The following is a 17,535-nucleotide window of genomic DNA, read 5'->3' as shown; positions in this document are numbered from 1 at the left end:
TATGATACAATATGACTACTTTTTATAGTCTTTATGTTCTGACAAATATTTATAGTCTTTTTTTGCAATCATTTGAAGAGTTTAATAGGAATTTTTAGATAAAACCAATACTAAATGAAATAGCATTCAGATTAATAAGATTCGCTAACTGTAAAGTGAAGGAACTATTGCATCGATAATTTTAATAATATTTTATTTTCAATTTTATTATGAGATACATAAAAATGCTAATCAAAATTAAAACGTCGTAAAACTTCGTATATATTTCCTTGTAAATTGTTTTTATTTTTCTGTCAAAATTTATTTCGAAACAACGAGGTGACTTTAAATTGAAAAACTCCCGATGCGAATGCATTGTAATATAAAGACATGTGACTACTGATTTTGCTATCGGGATTTTTCTTTATTACTTAGATATCTGTGTTATATATAACATTTAATTTAACATGAAATATGATTTATATATATAATATATATATGCGTGTGTGTGTGTGTGTGTGTGTGTGTGTGTGTGTGTGTGTGTGTATGTGTGTGTGTGTGTGTGTGTGTGTGTGTGTGTGTGTGTGTGTGTCTGTGTGTGTGTGTGTGTGTGTGTGTGTGTGTGTGTGTGTGTGTGTGTGTGTGTGTGTGTGTGTGTGTGTGTGTGTGTGTGTGTGTGTGAGTATATATAGTGAAGTGAGTATATATCTGTGTACAGGCAATAAAAAAATCTAATGCAGTAAGAGCAAATAAATATATCATCACATATTAATAAATATAAATTTCAACAAAATTCGAGTACTCGGATTTTTTAAAAGGACACATTTTCCAAATGCCATATTTTTCAGCAAGAAAGAATAAAATTAAAATAATAATATAAAAGTTTTAAGACTTTATCGTTTGTCATTTCTTAATAAATGGAATGTACCATAAAATAGAGAAAAATAATTTATATAGTATAATTTTAAGTATAATATAGTACCTCAGCCAAATAATGTTTATTTTAGATGAGAGTGGTGATTATAGAACAGTTATCAGTGGATCCCACATTCAGACATTGGTCAATGGATCATTGGTCATCAGAGATGTAGAGCAAGAAGATGATGGACGATATATGTGTGAGGCAAGTAATGGAATAGGCACACCTTTGAGCACTGTAGTGAAGTTAACAGTCCATGGTGAGTATCTTAATGACTTGTTTTATTATATCAATTCAACTTTTAAAACTTTTATAAGATTCGTCTAATGCATTTAATATAATTTATGAGTTTGAAAAAAATGCTCGAGGAGAGTATCTAGAATCACATTTTGATAAAAAGTTTTGAAAATTTCTTATTAAGATGAAGCATGGAATATGGAAAAAAGATGCATTTTATCTTAAAAAAATTAAAATGTCATCATAATTTGAAAAAAAAAAAGTTTTGGAACAAAAGTTAGCATTTATTTTTACTTTTATCTGAGTTTTGTCGAAGAAATTTAAACTCGGAGATTTAAGAAAAAGGGGAAAAAAAAAATTCTGAACACATTTTTGGTCCAGTTTTTAAACTTTTCCCTGAGGATGATGACAAAGTTTGATGGATTTTCAAAAGCTTGGTCAAAATAATTGCCCAAGTATTCTCTTGAGGTTAAACTGTCACTGAAATTTCTCACTCAAGGCAAATATTAAAACACCCGTCGTAAGGTGCTATCATTTTTATTCTGAAGAATCCATGTATGGGTTTAGGAATAGTGGTGTATTGCGTACTAGGTGTTTATATGAACAGTGGCTTTACTCTTCTAAGATTCTATCGAGATTTTTAATATAATAATAGAGATTTATATATATTTTTTAATATTCCTTCGATGGTTGGAATACTAAAAATCATAATAAAAATAGCGAAGACAATGATTTTATAGAAATATCTCATAGAAATTTCTTACAAAGAGGCAATATCTTGACAGAAAAAAAAAAGTTGAGAATTACTTTTTTTTCGAATTTTTACCAATTTATTTAATTATGTAGCTTTTGTAGTATGTTTTATGATATATATTTTTGTTAACGTTTGACTTGACATGGACAAATAACAACTATTATAATAACATGTTTTGGACTCCAAACAAATTGAAATGTTATTGAAATACGCTACCAAATTAATTATTTATGCAAAGTTATATATTGTATCTCATATTTTTAGAATGAAATAGATAATAATATATAAAATTTAAATAAATAACTTTAAGGTTTCATTAGAAGGTTGAAATAATAGAAATTTAATTATTTTGTTCATTTTTTTTCAAATGATCATGTGATGTAGAATATGATCTAATTACAATTGTTTGTAGTATTACAATCATGGATGAGAAAGTCGGTGCTTTCAAATATTTGATACGATTTTCATGTTTCATAGTTATATAGTTACATTTATCTATGCCATTTTTTTCAAGACTTTTATAACTCATGTCATAAGATTTAAGGATTTTAATGAGCTTCTATAAAAATGTCTGATATTTCAGATCATGGATGAGAAAGCAAACTAAAATAGTTATATTTCAGTTATAAAAAATGAATTTTCAGTGGAGAAACATGATCGAAAAGAGTACTGAGGAATTAAAGTAGCACGGGCCTCGAATTACTTTATCAGATGGTATATAGACCTTACCTTATACACCTTAATTCAAAAAGCATAAATATGATATAATTAAATTTTCCGAGGATATGAGAATATAAACGTGACAGTACAAAAGTTTGACTCTCCAAAATATCTTAAAATTAAAAAAAAAAAATTCGTAAGGATATTAAATAGGATAAAAAAAAATAAGTTAACAACTTTTTTTAAAACGCTTTCCAGGAATTTTTATAAAAATATATCAGAAATCTTCAAATAATTAAAAGTAACTTTGATGATTTCTCTATAAATTTTTTATAACATATTTTTTCAAAAATTATTTATTAACGTAGAGTGTATGAGCATTCAAATGAATTCTGCGAAAGAAAAAGCGGATTTCGTGATAATTAAAATTTAGATCACATAATATCTATCATGATCACTGAAAAATCAATTATTATAAGGCCAGAAAGATATTTTAAATATTTTTTGCCCCTAGCATATTTATTCATAAAATATGATAGAATCTGAATAAAAATGTAAACTTTTAATTTGGAACAAAATGGTGAAACCATTCTAATTCAAAAATTTAGCATATGTTATTCCATACATACTTATATCTATATTAAGAAAAATCTTGTTTAAATGCATGCATTTATAATAAAAATACTTTGATAAAACAATTATTTATGATATCTTATATTCATAAATCAATAATTTTAGCTATCTGTTCCTGTGGAAAATGTAAAAAAAAATATTTTTTTCAAAATCCTGTTTATTACCGAATGATAAATGGATTTGATATAATCTTCTTGATTTAATTTAAGCATGCTCTTAGTAATAGTCAACTGATTCCAAATAATAACAATGGAAAAATATTCTGGTAAAAAAATAATAATAAATCAAATATCATTTCAAAAAAAAGTTAAATTTTATAATAATGTGGTACTTTTATATTTTAGATTAATATTAAAATTCTATAAGTGGCAAATAGGATGGTAATAAACTTTTTTTAACTTTACTAATATCAAATGCGAAAAGACGAAACCAATCATTCGATGTGAATGTTGCTTGAAGTAAATTTAGATCGTTTTGAATATTCATTTAATTATTTTTTCATTTAAATCTGTGGACTTAAAAGACGAAACAGAATTTATTTTAATCATATAATCTTTTTAAAAAGCTCCATCTAAATCTATGGACTTAATATAAGCAATACAAATTGAAGTTTATTCAGAAAAATTTCAAAGTACTAATATATACTAGTACAAAGTACTAATATAGTACAAATATAATACTGAAGAGAAATTTTGAACTAATAATGCAGAATTTCATATATTTATTTATTTAAATGTGCGCTGCATAGGGAAATAGATCGTTGCCTGCTAGAAAATATGGAACTTCGCTTCAGATTATGGTAATGAAAAAACGAAAGCAGAAGAATGAATATCCATATTGCAGTTTCTTGAGTCCATCGAAATAGATTTGAATATTTTCAGCTGTGCATAGTTCGGCTTAAGTATTGCATTTTTGACTCTGTTAAGTATTTTCACTTTAGATATTTTGTCAAAGACAGCACAGCCATGAAAAATAAAGTAAATTTTCAGAGAAGGTACTTATCTATATGAATGTAGACAAATCCTAAAAAAATGCTTGCTGTTATTTTGATTTTTTTTGTTTGTTTAGCAGTATGAGTTGTTTTAACTCAAGGTTTTCAATTTTCAAAATAATATAATGTACAGTGCAAAGTCAATATATTAGAGATCCATTGAAAAAAAGAAACAATATATATTTGCATTATACTTCTTCATTCACCCTGAAAAATGATTTGATACAGATTTCGGAAGATTGATTTCGCCCACTGCAAGATATCTACCAGCATAACTTTTCTTAAGATCTTATGAATTTTTTGACAAAACAAAATCTTATATAATGTATCTGGAAGAAAGGATACATTACATAGAATATTGTTATGAAGAATATTGTTCATTGTGATCCAAAATTCTAATTTCCCCTACCTTAAATCGATGGATATCTTATTAGAGAAACGAATGAAATAGAAAATACTCATACAAATTGCTTGAGCAAGAATATCTTATCACATAATTTCGATACATTGTGACAAATCTTTAATTATGAACACTGACTAACTAAGTCTATATGCTGCATTTTTTTTTAGAATATCTGTGATGTACGTACTATCTCAATTATTCAATCATTTAATAAAAGATCAAAGATCAAAGATATGTTCGATTTATATGTGTCGATATGAAAGTAAGTTCGTGAATATAAGGCATGTATCGCAATAATCCATCATTAGTGTGATTTTATTACAAGGTTTATCAAACTCTCTGTTCATACATGCACCACTTAAAAGTAATATAAATATTAACTACAAAACGTAATATGATTAAGAGAATTCAATGTATATTACCACAAATCTCTGTAGCATTTCTCATTCAAGAAATTGCCATTGCTAAATATGTGCGCACAGATTAAATTCTTATTGTTGAGTTTTTCAAGAAGAAGAACTGTGTTATTTTATTGATATTCTTAACATTTCCCTTATGGATAGTAATCTGTGTCAGGAAAATGTTTACTCTTGTTTATCGCATGATACAGCTGCATAAACCTAGCATTTATCTCAGTTTGTTTAACCTTCTCATTTCTAAGGCTATTCGAATTCAATTATCTGAGAATAACAGAAAGCGTATTTTTCTCCCAAACATAAGAAAAATGCCCTACTCTTTTAAAATAGGCAGCCAACGTACATATGAGCTTGATATACAAAAGAGAAACCGACTAAAACCCTAACTATCAAGCAAATGCATGTTCAAATAACCTTTGAGAGTTTTTTGAAATCTTTCCTTCCTACTAAACATATCTGTGCTAGTGTCTCTGATGAACAAAGCTCAAGTCATTGATATTCAACCATTCACAGTTATGTCCATGCATCATGGATGCCCGCCATAATTTCTTTGAGCAGGTATTTAGGGCATTTCAGCATTGAAGAGCTAATTGATTTGCCTACAGCCTGATCACTTCATTTATTACTTTCACTTTAAATCTTTTCGGTTATTTGATGTGAGATTTTTTTTTTTATCCCGGTGAGAAAAAATAATAATAAGTAGAAACTGCTCAAGATTCCAAGAAAAATTCCAGAGTTTATACCTTTATCTCCTGAAAACAGACTAAAACAATTTCTGTTTATTTGTCAAAATGATCGTTTGCCCCTTTGCTCATATTCTAAAAATTAACTACTGAAAATATGCTAAGAATCTACAAATAAGGATATTCAATTTATTTATTCTCTGAACCTATTCAATGCTTTATATGAATGTCACTTTTGCATTTGTTATTTACTCCACATATTTAACTTTTTTTTCATTTCTTTACTTCTGCTTTACCGATGATTTTTGTCGCAGTTTTAATTCATTCTGAATTTTTTTATTTGTGTCTGGGGTGTATATCATAGTGAAATCAATTATTGCTTCAAATAAGTAATAAATCTCCAATAAAATGTGTCGCATTACTCTATTATTTCTGATTTTTTTTTCTTGACATACAAGATAACAATTGTAGGCTAATAAAAAATTAATCTTTCCTGTAAGTACTCAGTAATAATAAGCCAGCCTAATTTTCTAATCTCTTATTTCTTTTTAAAATTCTTAAATATAATTTGACTTTAGAGTAAAAGCTCCTGTTGTTAAGTGATTAATATTAGTTCTTTTTCTCCATTGCAAAGGGATACGGCAAAAGAAATGGGTTGATAATAAAAGTACAAATTTAATAAACTCGGATTCACATCCTTTTTCTTTTTTTTCTTTTGCTAAAAGCGTAATTCTTTTAAATGTGTTTCTGCTTTCGCTTTATATCATTAGAAAATTTAATTACAGACGCTTTGTAAAAGGAGGGCCCGCTTTGTCTCTTTATGAAAACCTTACATTTATCTTCTTGGGACAGTAAAACAGAACTGTTTTAATTAGCGTTTATTCTAAAAAAGATTATCTTTCCATGTTTTACTCCTTTTGTAATATTTTATCGATGCTCGTTGAAATATATTTGGTTTAATTAAAACTGAAATAAGCCATTAATGCTCAAAGAACTAAAGAGAAATGAATTTTGCATTACTATCTGTGCTAAATCAACGAAGAAAAAATTTTCTGAACGACATTGTAATATTAATGATTATGCCGTTTTAATTTTTATGGTAAAAACATTTCTGGTTCTGTAACTTTTTATTTTTAATTAATGTTATTAAATTAACATTAAATTATGCCTTATATTTCTTTATCGTTATATTGTAAAGCGATTTGATTTTCATGTAAATTAACCCGCCATTTCCCCAGATGGGTACTAAAAGAAAAATTAAACGTTTTATGAATACATAATTTTATGCATTAATTCAAACTAAAGAGATTTACTTGTTATATGAATAATTTTTAAGTTACTAAAATTTATTGAAACAATCCTTTTAAGTATTTGCTTTATGTCTTATTTTAATTTATACTTGTCAAGAGTCAATATGCTCTTTAATATATGCTAATAATCATCTTAAAGTTGTTTAATGTTGTCAATTTCTCATGTCATGTCATCATGTCAATTTGTTTATAAAAGTTGACATTATAATTATGTTTGATTTTTTAATCCCTTTCGCAACATTAATTATTAACAATTAATGTTATATTATAATATAACATTATTGATTATTTATAATTAAGTATTTATATTTAATTAAATATTTTCTTGAAAAATATACAAATTATTACTAAAATAATATAAACATCACGAATGAATACAAGAATCTTTATTTATCAGGCATAGAGTCACATTTGTCATGTAATACATATTGATTCATTTGGGAATTGAATCATGCAAAATCTGAATAGTATTTATAAGAAAGTTGTACCGTATTCATGGAGATATTGTGAAAGATTCAGAAAATTTATATAAGATAATCATTTAAAATGTCCAGAAAAGTTTTCTTCCGTATTATCAGTTAGATTAGGTGACTTTTTATTTTCAATATGCAAAACTAATATCATGCAAATGAAATTGATCAAGGAAAAATACATCTATGCATGACTAATAATTTAAAAACATCGATTCTGAACTCATTGATTCAGTTTCCCATGTTTGTAAACTTCGGATTTCATATATTTATCCTGATATATCTTTCACTTTTGCACCATTTCTATGAAATTTTGAAATTGCATCAAATGAAGATGGCCTGGTACGAAGATTGAAATATTTACCTTCAGTTAGAATATGTTTTATATGAGGATTTCCTATATCAGAAAGTTAAAAAGATGCTTTCCTAAAATCCGAAGCGAGAGATTAAACATTCTGAGAATCTTTGATTAAAAATAAATGGAAATATTTGATTCAATTATAGCTTGATATAAAATGGATTACGGAAGTCACGTTTTATATTCCGAAGTCATTTATAACGTGAATTTAGTATCTATATCTCTCATATTTTTCCCGCACATGCATCATGATTTTGTGGGAATTCATTTTCTGATAATTTTTGTTTTGTTCACAATTACGTAAATTGCATTTTTTGCACCTTGTTATACATTGGATTTTCGAATAAAGTTTACTGTGTTTTCTTTTGATTTCATTAAATATTAGAATTGTTTAAAACAAAATTTGAAAAAACGACCGAAAGAAAGAATTATGTTGGAACAATTTTAAGTGATTTGATTTTTTTAATATCTCAACGTATCATCTTATATTAATTGAGATGTCCCAAAATAAAGTTGCAATAGAAATATAATAAGTAATATAAAATATAATAAGTTAGGTATTGAGAAATAAAATATTTCTATTTTTAAGAGACCAAATTCACGCCTGGGTACATTTTATAAATTGAAATTAATGCTGATAAATGTATACTTTTATTTTAAATTTAACTATGGAGTATCGTACAACTGCAAAACAGATTCATAAAATTATGTTACTGAAATTTGAAATATATGGAGAGCGTACAATGCATACGTGTGACTAAGAGATAAACATATAAATTTTCTGTTTAAGTGATATATTCGCCCTTGTTTAAATTTTTAGTTATATTTAATACTATTTTCCCAAGCGCTTTCCTGTCGTTACCAGAGTGTCTACAGTTCTGTCTTTTTTTATTCAGTTTCTTTATTCTAATGATGATTTTCATTTCAGTCCCAGCACATTTCAAGCAAAAATTTGTTGCCCAAACCGTACGAACCGGTGAATCTGTGACGCTGAAATGCGAAGCATTTGGAGAGAAGCCAATGACTTACATGTGGCTAAAAGATAAACAGCCTTTTGGGGGATTGAGCCATCCAAGGTTAGACAAATTAATACTTCATGTTTTCCATTAAATAATTGCCTTTTGCCAGCGAATACTCAGTGTTTTACATTCAGTTAATGAAAAATCTGTACTTTCTGAGCTTATATTTTATTTTTATGCTTTGTGATCATTTGCAAGGTTAAAGATTTAAAAAATGATTAAACTGAACTCTGTGAAATTAAAATAAACAATTCGCATTCAGAAATAAGTAAAAACATATTTAATAAAATAAATTAGCTATTTTGTAGATAATTTACTTAATTATTGAGATAAAGCTTCTACATTATATTTGCGTTTTCTTATTAAATAATTTATTTGGTTTTATTTTATTTACATTACATACATACATTGTTCTTCTGTTAGGAATAAGAGTAATTTAATCTAGTATTATGAATGCTAGGTGGGTTTTTTTTTTTGCTTTCTTTCATTATTTTAATGAAGATTCAAACAATATTTTTTATTAGTGTTATAAAAGTTTCGTTAGCATTGAATATAAATTCGCTTATTAAACTATAATTACTTATTTATTCTGGAATATATATCTGTATATGTTATAAAAATTTAACCTAAATTTATTTTTTGATAAATTATTTTCCACAGAATCTCATCATAAAAGCTAACTCTTCTAGTTGATTTTTAAAATAAAGTAAATGTTGATTTTACTTAATTATCATAGAAGGCAATTTTATGACAACAGTTTGCTATTCATAATATCTCACTAAATTTCAAAATGGAGTTAAAGAGTTTTCATGTGTAAGGTGTAATATTTCTTCGGATTTACATTGTTAAAATAAATCATTACTAGCCTGTAGGTATTGACCAAGACGCTAAACTTGACACTTGAAAAAGCAACATGATATTCGTTTTATTAAAACTTTTAAGGGTCACATCATTTTACATATTTACTTTATATTTATGAGAGAATTCCGAAGAAATTAGCCTTTCTTCTTATTTTAAAATATCCAGATTAAGGATGCTTAAAAAATTAATCTTAATTAGGAACTTTTATGGATTTTAATTCATTATTTATTCACAAATTGGGAATATGAGACATATATAAATAAGTTTATTTATATAAAACTCCAGATGTATAAATACAATAAATTAAATAGAAAGATATTTACTGGTATTTTTTTTCATACCTAATTAAGGAAAAAAAATAGAAATACATATTTTATAGCAAGTAATATGTGAGACTTTGAAATGCGCATTTTTTATTTATTTATTTCCTCAGCTTCATTTTTAATGCTTATTTTTCAATAAATTAATTTTTTGATAAAAAGTGTTTAACAAATTAAATTTGCTGTTTCGTGAGCATTTTACTTAATTATTTAAATAACGCTTCTTTATTATATTTGCATTTTCTTATTCAAATAAGGTAATTGCTTTTTATTTTTTATTTGCTTTATATAACCATATCTGCAATATTCTAGATTTATGAATAATTAGAAGTAACTTTTTTTATTGTTATTTCTTATTTTAGGAATGTGATTTTTTTTTAGTTTTCTTTCATATTTTATATGCATTTTAATGAAGATTCAAACAAATGTTTTTGACAAATATAATAATCATTTTAATATCCTTTAAAACGTCTTATTTAAAATACAAAAGTTAATTGCACACAAACAAGAGCCCTTACTAAGGGAAATCAAATAATTAAATGAGTAAAAAGTCGATAGCAAACAAAATAAAATTTTAATTAGTCTACATACTTTGCTAAATTTATCTTCAAAGAATAAAACAAATCGAAATCAATATTACTTATTCATTTTAACTAAGTCAAATTATATATATTTCTTATTAAGTTTGAAATACAGGAACTTTTTTAATTTTTAGAAAATTTATCGGACCTTTTCTGAAAATGCTTCACCAATACATTTTCTATGAGTGTAGAACAATCTGTAGTTAAATTCCAATTTAAAATATTACACAAATTTTATATATTATATTCCAATTTTACTTAATTAATATGTTCAGCATAAAATAACTCTCGAAAGCATCATAATTAATATTTATATATTTTAAATTTTAATTGCATTAAAAATTAACGTATCAGTTATTTATGTCCCAGATTAGATGGAAACTGTAGGAAAAAACGAAGTTTAAGCATATTATTTTAGTTTATATGAAAAAAAGATGCTAATTACCTCTAGAGAAATATCATTTTTTAATTTTTTTTATAAAGCAAAAATGCATTATCTCGAAACTTTTAAAAGGCTATTGTAAACAATAAAAAATCTATTGAATATAATCAAAACAGAGGCTTCTATCTTTAGTGCTCGTAGCATAAATTTGTATTTGAGACTTCATTACACAAAATTAAATGTTAATTTATAATGCCATTTCATTCATATGCAATCTGCTTAGATTAAGTTACCATTGGTTTAAGAATTGTATAAGTTATAATTCCATTAAAATTTCAAGTTTCATTAATTTTTTTTATTTATTTAAAATTTCATTAAATAATTTATTTATAATTTTGTAAGTACATTTAAAATTTCCTATAAAACATTATGCAAACACGTCTCTTTTAAGTCGAAATTGGAGCTGGTTCTAAGACTGAAGTGAGAAGAAAAAAATGCATCAACTTCAGAATAAATTGAATTATTATCTGTAATCAGCGAAATCCAAAATAAAGACTAGCTAAAATAAACTAAAATATATCGTGTGAAATCAATATAAAAATTCAATTTCAAAATGTTTCTATAGTATGGGGAAAGGAAATTCGATCTAATCTAGCATACAAATTACAAATAACTTGAAAATTGAAAGGAACAGTGCTTGTGATTTAGAAACACTTGTTTTGTCATTTATCAAGAATTCTTTCTATTCTTCTGCTCAGTTGTTTGGAAAGTACAGAAACAATAGAAAAAAAACATTTTTAATTAAATACCGAAAATACCGATGACGAGAAAATGTGATTATAGTTACAAAAATAATAGAAAGAAAATTGGATAAAAAAAGTACACCAAAAAAAATCAATAGAAAAAAATCTAAACATAATTGGGTAATGTAACTTCGAATAAAATTTGTCAGTAAGTTATAGTTTAAAATATAATATTGCTATACGAAAATATTTTTCCTATAAAAATGATTTGATGTTATATAAATTAAATATTTCAATAATGAACTGAGGGTATATAGACAAAATAATGTAGGGCCATAAAATAATTTCAAGTTTATGTTTTCATTAATTTTAAATAACATTTGTTAAAATGTATTCTTAGAAAATATTAGAAGTAACCAAAAAAAAAACATTTAATCTTGCGCTAAGCTAGCCGGAGAAGGGAAATTTCTGTATCACAAGGAAAACAGATAATAGAAGAAATAGTTTGAACAAAAAGAAGTAAAACAATGTATTATATAGAGATTTAAAAATAATGCTTAATCATAGTTGTTTTATTATTTAGAAGATATAACTTGGTAATTAAATTAGAGATTTCATTCATTCTTGCTTAATAAATCTTTAGAAAAGTATGTCAAAATATCTAACAAAATTTTTTATGCGCTATTATAAATACCTTCTTCCTTTATGTCCTCTGTTATTGGAAAATACCAGAAATAACAGGAATAAAAAAATTTTAATCTAATTTTGAAAGTGCCGGTGACAAGAAAAACTGTTTCTTGCCGAAAGCAGAGGACAAAGTAAATGTAAGGGAGGAACAAAAACATAAGAAAAAGTCCAGTCGAAAGAAACTGAAAGAAAATATTTTTTCTAGTCCTGCCAGGCAATGTCCCTGTTTCAGGTGATGTTGGTCTCCTATTGGCTATTTTCCACTCTTCATTTTGGTCGAACCTTCCCATGGGAGCACTCTAGCCAGATTGGTCGGATCGTATACGTCTTGGAAAAGTCCAATCTCCTGGAAGACAAAAATCGACCGACTATGACAATGGCTATTCGATTTGCTGTTTGTTTTTCTTCGCTATAGTTATGCTTGAAGTTGATGGTTTTAGTTGAACCTTTTTTTTCAGAAAAATTTCCTTTGGACTGGTGTATTCGATTACTAGAATTTCTTGTCTGTTGCAAAGATTGAGAGTAAAGATTTAATTCTCTAATGTTAGGTTACGGACATTAGAGGAAACGTTTATTGGCAAACAATGAAAAGGGATTGAAATAGCTTTGTTTGCAAATAGAAATCTATTGCTTGGGGCTTAATTCCATGGTAATTGTATTTATTTGCTACTATTTCTTTGAAAGAATTTACCTTTTCAAATATAAACTTGATTTTTTAAAAAAGAATACGGGATTGCATAGCAATTTGAAACTACTAACATCTTTGCAAGGATATGTAAAAGAGTATTCATCGTTTTACTAATAAAAAATATTGCATTTATTTTAAAAGAAATTTTATTAAAATTATGTTTTTTTATTAAAAATAATAGCTTTTTATTCAATAAAATAATTATGTTTAAGTTATGGAATTTAAAAAAAAATCAGTGAAAATTAGATTGTTGTAAAGTACGTAAAATATTATTTTTATAAGAACATTTTCCTTTCATTGTTACTGAACATTTATGGCTTTACTTTGGATATTTTGTAGTGCTTAAGTTTAGATATATAGATTTAAATACTAATTTCGAAGAATTTAAGCTGTTGTGAAATATTTAAAATCATATTGTTTTGAGAATTTTTCTTTCTTTCTTTTCTTTTGTACTATAAGAAAGAAAAACGCAGATATTCCAATTTCTTACAATTATAAAACATTCAAACATAGAGTTAACTAAAGTAAAATTTCAGAGAGTTGGTTGTCAGAAAAAAAAAGATTCTGATGAAATGAGAAATACTTTTTATGGCAGAGAATTCGTTGCTAAAACTTTTTTTTTACATTATTTTCATTTGTAATGTTTTATTTTTTAAAATAAAAGTAAGTTATTGAAAATATACGCATCGATAGATATTATTTTAAACTGACATCCTTTAAAAAGATTAATCAATCGATACTGATATCGTTATTGCCGAGAGCGTATTTTCAAAACTGCATTTCGTTTTCTATTCATTCAGATATAATAAGCAATTTGAATAAATAAATTCAATTACTTCTTATAGTCACTTCAAGAAAATGGATGAGTAAAATTAACACATTAAAGAACATGAATATATATATATATATATATATATATATATATATATATTAATTTTGTCTGTTAAAAATGAGTAAAAATTAAGATCTTGAGTAGAAAATAAAATCATAACAGCTTATAAATTATGTAGCAAAAGAGACTAATCATCTCAGATATTTCCAAATTAAAAGATAGACTTCATAAGATAAAATGGAAACACACGCATAGATGTTTTGTAAAAATAGGTCAATTTAAATATCAATTATCTTTTATATACTATTAAACGATTATGAAAGCCACATTTCTTGATATTGTTTACAGGTACATGTTGCGTGAACAGATGCTGAATTCCGGTCATTTATCAGAGCTGACAATTCACGTAGTTGAGCGTCAGGACAACGGCTTATACACATGCGTGGCTTCAAATGCTTTCGGACAAGACGAGAAACATAACCAGTTAACCGTTCAAGGTAAGTAATACCTGGCTTGCTTAATTAATTTGAATCTCTTCATTCCACTTAAAATCATTATTTAAATAATTTTATGAATCTATTAGAAGATGTTAAAGATGATTTTTATATATATTAACCTTAACCTTAACCAGAAAGTGAAAGGAAATCAGTAGTGTCCAAAGTATTTAAAGATAAAAATTAACAAAATGAGTGAAAAAAAAAGTCATTTTATAATTTTTCTAAGACACTTCACATTTGATATAGTTCAGAATGTAGTTTTAATCAGCTCTACTAACGAGTTTTAAGGATTTGTGGAGCAGATGCTATGAGCTTGTTTCTAAAGCGAATCCAATCCTTTTAGCAAATCTGCTATCTCTCAAAATAAATATACACATTCGACAACTGCATTTCTAAAATCAAGCATACACATTCGACTTCTGCATGAACTGGTCAGATATTTCCATTCATTTTGTCAGAAAGATCTACGCTGATTCTTCGGAATCTTCATTATGGAACCATTAATAGTAAGTGACAATAGCTACTTTACTTGGTGAAGAGAAATAATATATGTCAATAAATAGCTTATTATTTAGCACAAAAATTCATGTTCCTTATACATTTTATTACTCGAGCCGATAATAAGTATAAAACATTTTGTCACTAAGGCATTCTCCCTCGATTATCTTCCATGAAAACCTGCTTCTCGTAAAATGTCACATTGCCTTATTTTTAGATTCTTGATGTAGAGAAATAAATAATTTTCCATGTGCATATCCTTATCTAATAGAAAGATATATCGCATAATCAATAATGTTTTGATGCTGACAGTAAAAAGGAAATTATTCGCATCATTAAGTCAACTGATCTGCTTCTAAATATAAAGCTTGTCTATTTAGAAATGATTGATGTATTTTTAATAAAATCGATTAATAGATTATAATCGATAAAGGGATATCTTTAATATATAAATCTTTCCGTAGCCCTAAATTTATAGATATATATTACTATGTGAATCGACGTTATACATCTGGTCGTGGTTTTAAGCTTTTTATTCAAATTAAATGACATTGAATTTCGATATTTATATAAATTAAATAACAGACGATTATAAAGAAAGGACATTACTTTTTAAAATGCTTGAACTAGTTAATTTTTAGTATCTGCACTAATTAATCAACTGTTACAATAAGCATTTTACATCGACTCAACTATCTATTAAAATGCAAATCATTATAAATGTAATATATTTACATTTATAAAATCACTTTCCCTTCATGATACATAAAATAAAATTTTACCTAGAATTTTGTGAATAAACAGGTCATTTCAAAACTATTAAGAAGGTTAATTATTAAGCATTTGAAATTAGAACTGGAATTATTTTATAGAAATGTATAGCATAAATATTAGTCATATCACATTCATCACAGTAATTCCCTATGAATAAATTAAAGGTATATTCATATACAGAAGTAGTTATTTAGATTTTAACATGTCATAAATACCTTCAAATGAGTTTAATTTTAAAAAAAGGGGTTTTACTACAAGCCCATGAAATGTGTTGCTTCTAGCCAATAATCAATAATGACTCTGATTTGATGAATTTTAATGTTGTGAAAGTATATAAAAGCAGGCAATATATGAATTTGATATATTATTTTTTTCTAAAATGTTCTAAATTAAATAACGTTCGTTTTAAACCCATGATAAAACTCATTCATGAAATATTACTCAATGATGAATTGTGAATAAAAGTATCATTTTTTTATGTGAATAAATTTAAGCTATTACTGCAAAATGTATGGCTTATAAAATGGAATGAATAAACATAATTAATTTAAAATATTATTATTTTATTTGTGTTATGCCCCAAAAATGGTGAATACAAACTAAGTATTTGTACTTGTATATTTATGATAAATTCTCTTAAAGTAATTTATCTTGATATTAAGTTGACACAAAATTAAAATTAATTAAAGAGAATATTTCTAAGAATTCATTAAAGGAATTTCTTTTTCATTTAAACATTTTTCAGGAATTTGTTCTTTGTTAAAGAATATGTGAGAAACTGCCAAGAGTTAAAATTACTTCGTTTGAAGATTGAAGCATTCATAAATTCCTTTTATGGTGCTTATATAATATATCTTCATTTTGAATATTTAGAACAAATATTTTTTACTCTTTTGAAAATTTTCATGAAACAGATTTAAAAGCAAGTATAGAGTGATAATTAAATGGGAAGAATATTTCATGTCCCTGGTAAATAAGTGAGCTTATCTTGGCTGTAAAACTTCGAAATTTTGGAAGATTTCCAAAGTTCTAAGTTACTTAAGGAAGAAGTATATCATGTGGATAATTGGGAACTCTGATAAAATAATTTTTAAACAGTCTCCATCGAGCGAGTTATTCACCGTGCAATTCATTATCTTTTTTCGTTTGGTGTTCTTTTACAGAAAGGCCTGATCCTCCATCAAATCTGGAAGCTATTCATACAAGTGGGCGAAAAGTTGTGTTGAGATGGAGCAAACCCTTCAATGGCAACAGCGCCATCGTTAAGTATATTCTGGAGTATGTAGAAGGAAAAGGTAAGAATTGTTTCTCTTTTGAGAATTGTAATCTCTTAATTTTCAGAAAATTTTTATTTCAAGATCGCGTAGTAAAAATAAAAAAAAGGAGAAAGAAGGAAATATAATTTCTGAATTTTTATGGTTACATCGAATTATTTTGTAATTTTTCTATATTTATATTGCTTTATTTTACTGTGCTGCATCGTTTTGTTATTCCCTACTGCGAGGGGTGTTCAAATATAAAGGTACGAAACGTCGTAACAACGTAGCTGTTAGTATATTTGCTTATGCCGCTATGGGAGAATGTAGCGAGACATCTATGGATGCGATTGGAATCGCCGGCTTAAATCAAAGCATGCGCGGGCGAGAGTAGAGGCTCTTATAAAGAGTGCCGTCCAATTCACGTGGTATGTCCACTAATTGTTGAATTCCTAGAGCATAGAAGAAACATTAACTCCGATGTGTACTGTGAGGCACTCCGAAGATACGCAGGTCCATCAAGAACAAAAGGCCAGGACTACTCACAGAGGGTATAGTTCTGCTCCATGATAACTCGCTTCAAC

At 26.4% G+C, this 17,535-nt stretch overlaps 1 protein-coding gene across 2 annotated transcripts in view; it reads left to right on the top strand.

The window, feature by feature from the left end:
* The window catches only part of LOC129981897 (cell adhesion molecule Dscam2-like), a 395,465-nt gene that overhangs the window by 293,990 nt on the left and 83,940 nt on the right, over positions 1–17,535 (top strand). For both annotated transcript variants that reach the window (XM_056092942.1, XM_056092941.1), the window contains 4 exons: positions 987–1,157; positions 8,742–8,889; positions 14,275–14,423; positions 16,859–16,990. In XM_056092942.1, coding sequence (XP_055948917.1) covers positions 987–1,157; positions 8,742–8,889; positions 14,275–14,423; positions 16,859–16,990 — 600 coding nt within the window. The remainder of the gene's footprint in view (positions 1–986; positions 1,158–8,741; positions 8,890–14,274; positions 14,424–16,858; positions 16,991–17,535) is intronic.

This window comes from Argiope bruennichi, chromosome 8 (genome assembly GCF_947563725.1).
Source record: "Argiope bruennichi chromosome 8, qqArgBrue1.1, whole genome shotgun sequence".
Taxonomy (NCBI): Eukaryota; Metazoa; Arthropoda; class Arachnida; order Araneae; family Araneidae; genus Argiope; species Argiope bruennichi.
This window is presented reverse-complemented; position numbering and strand designations above follow the sequence as displayed.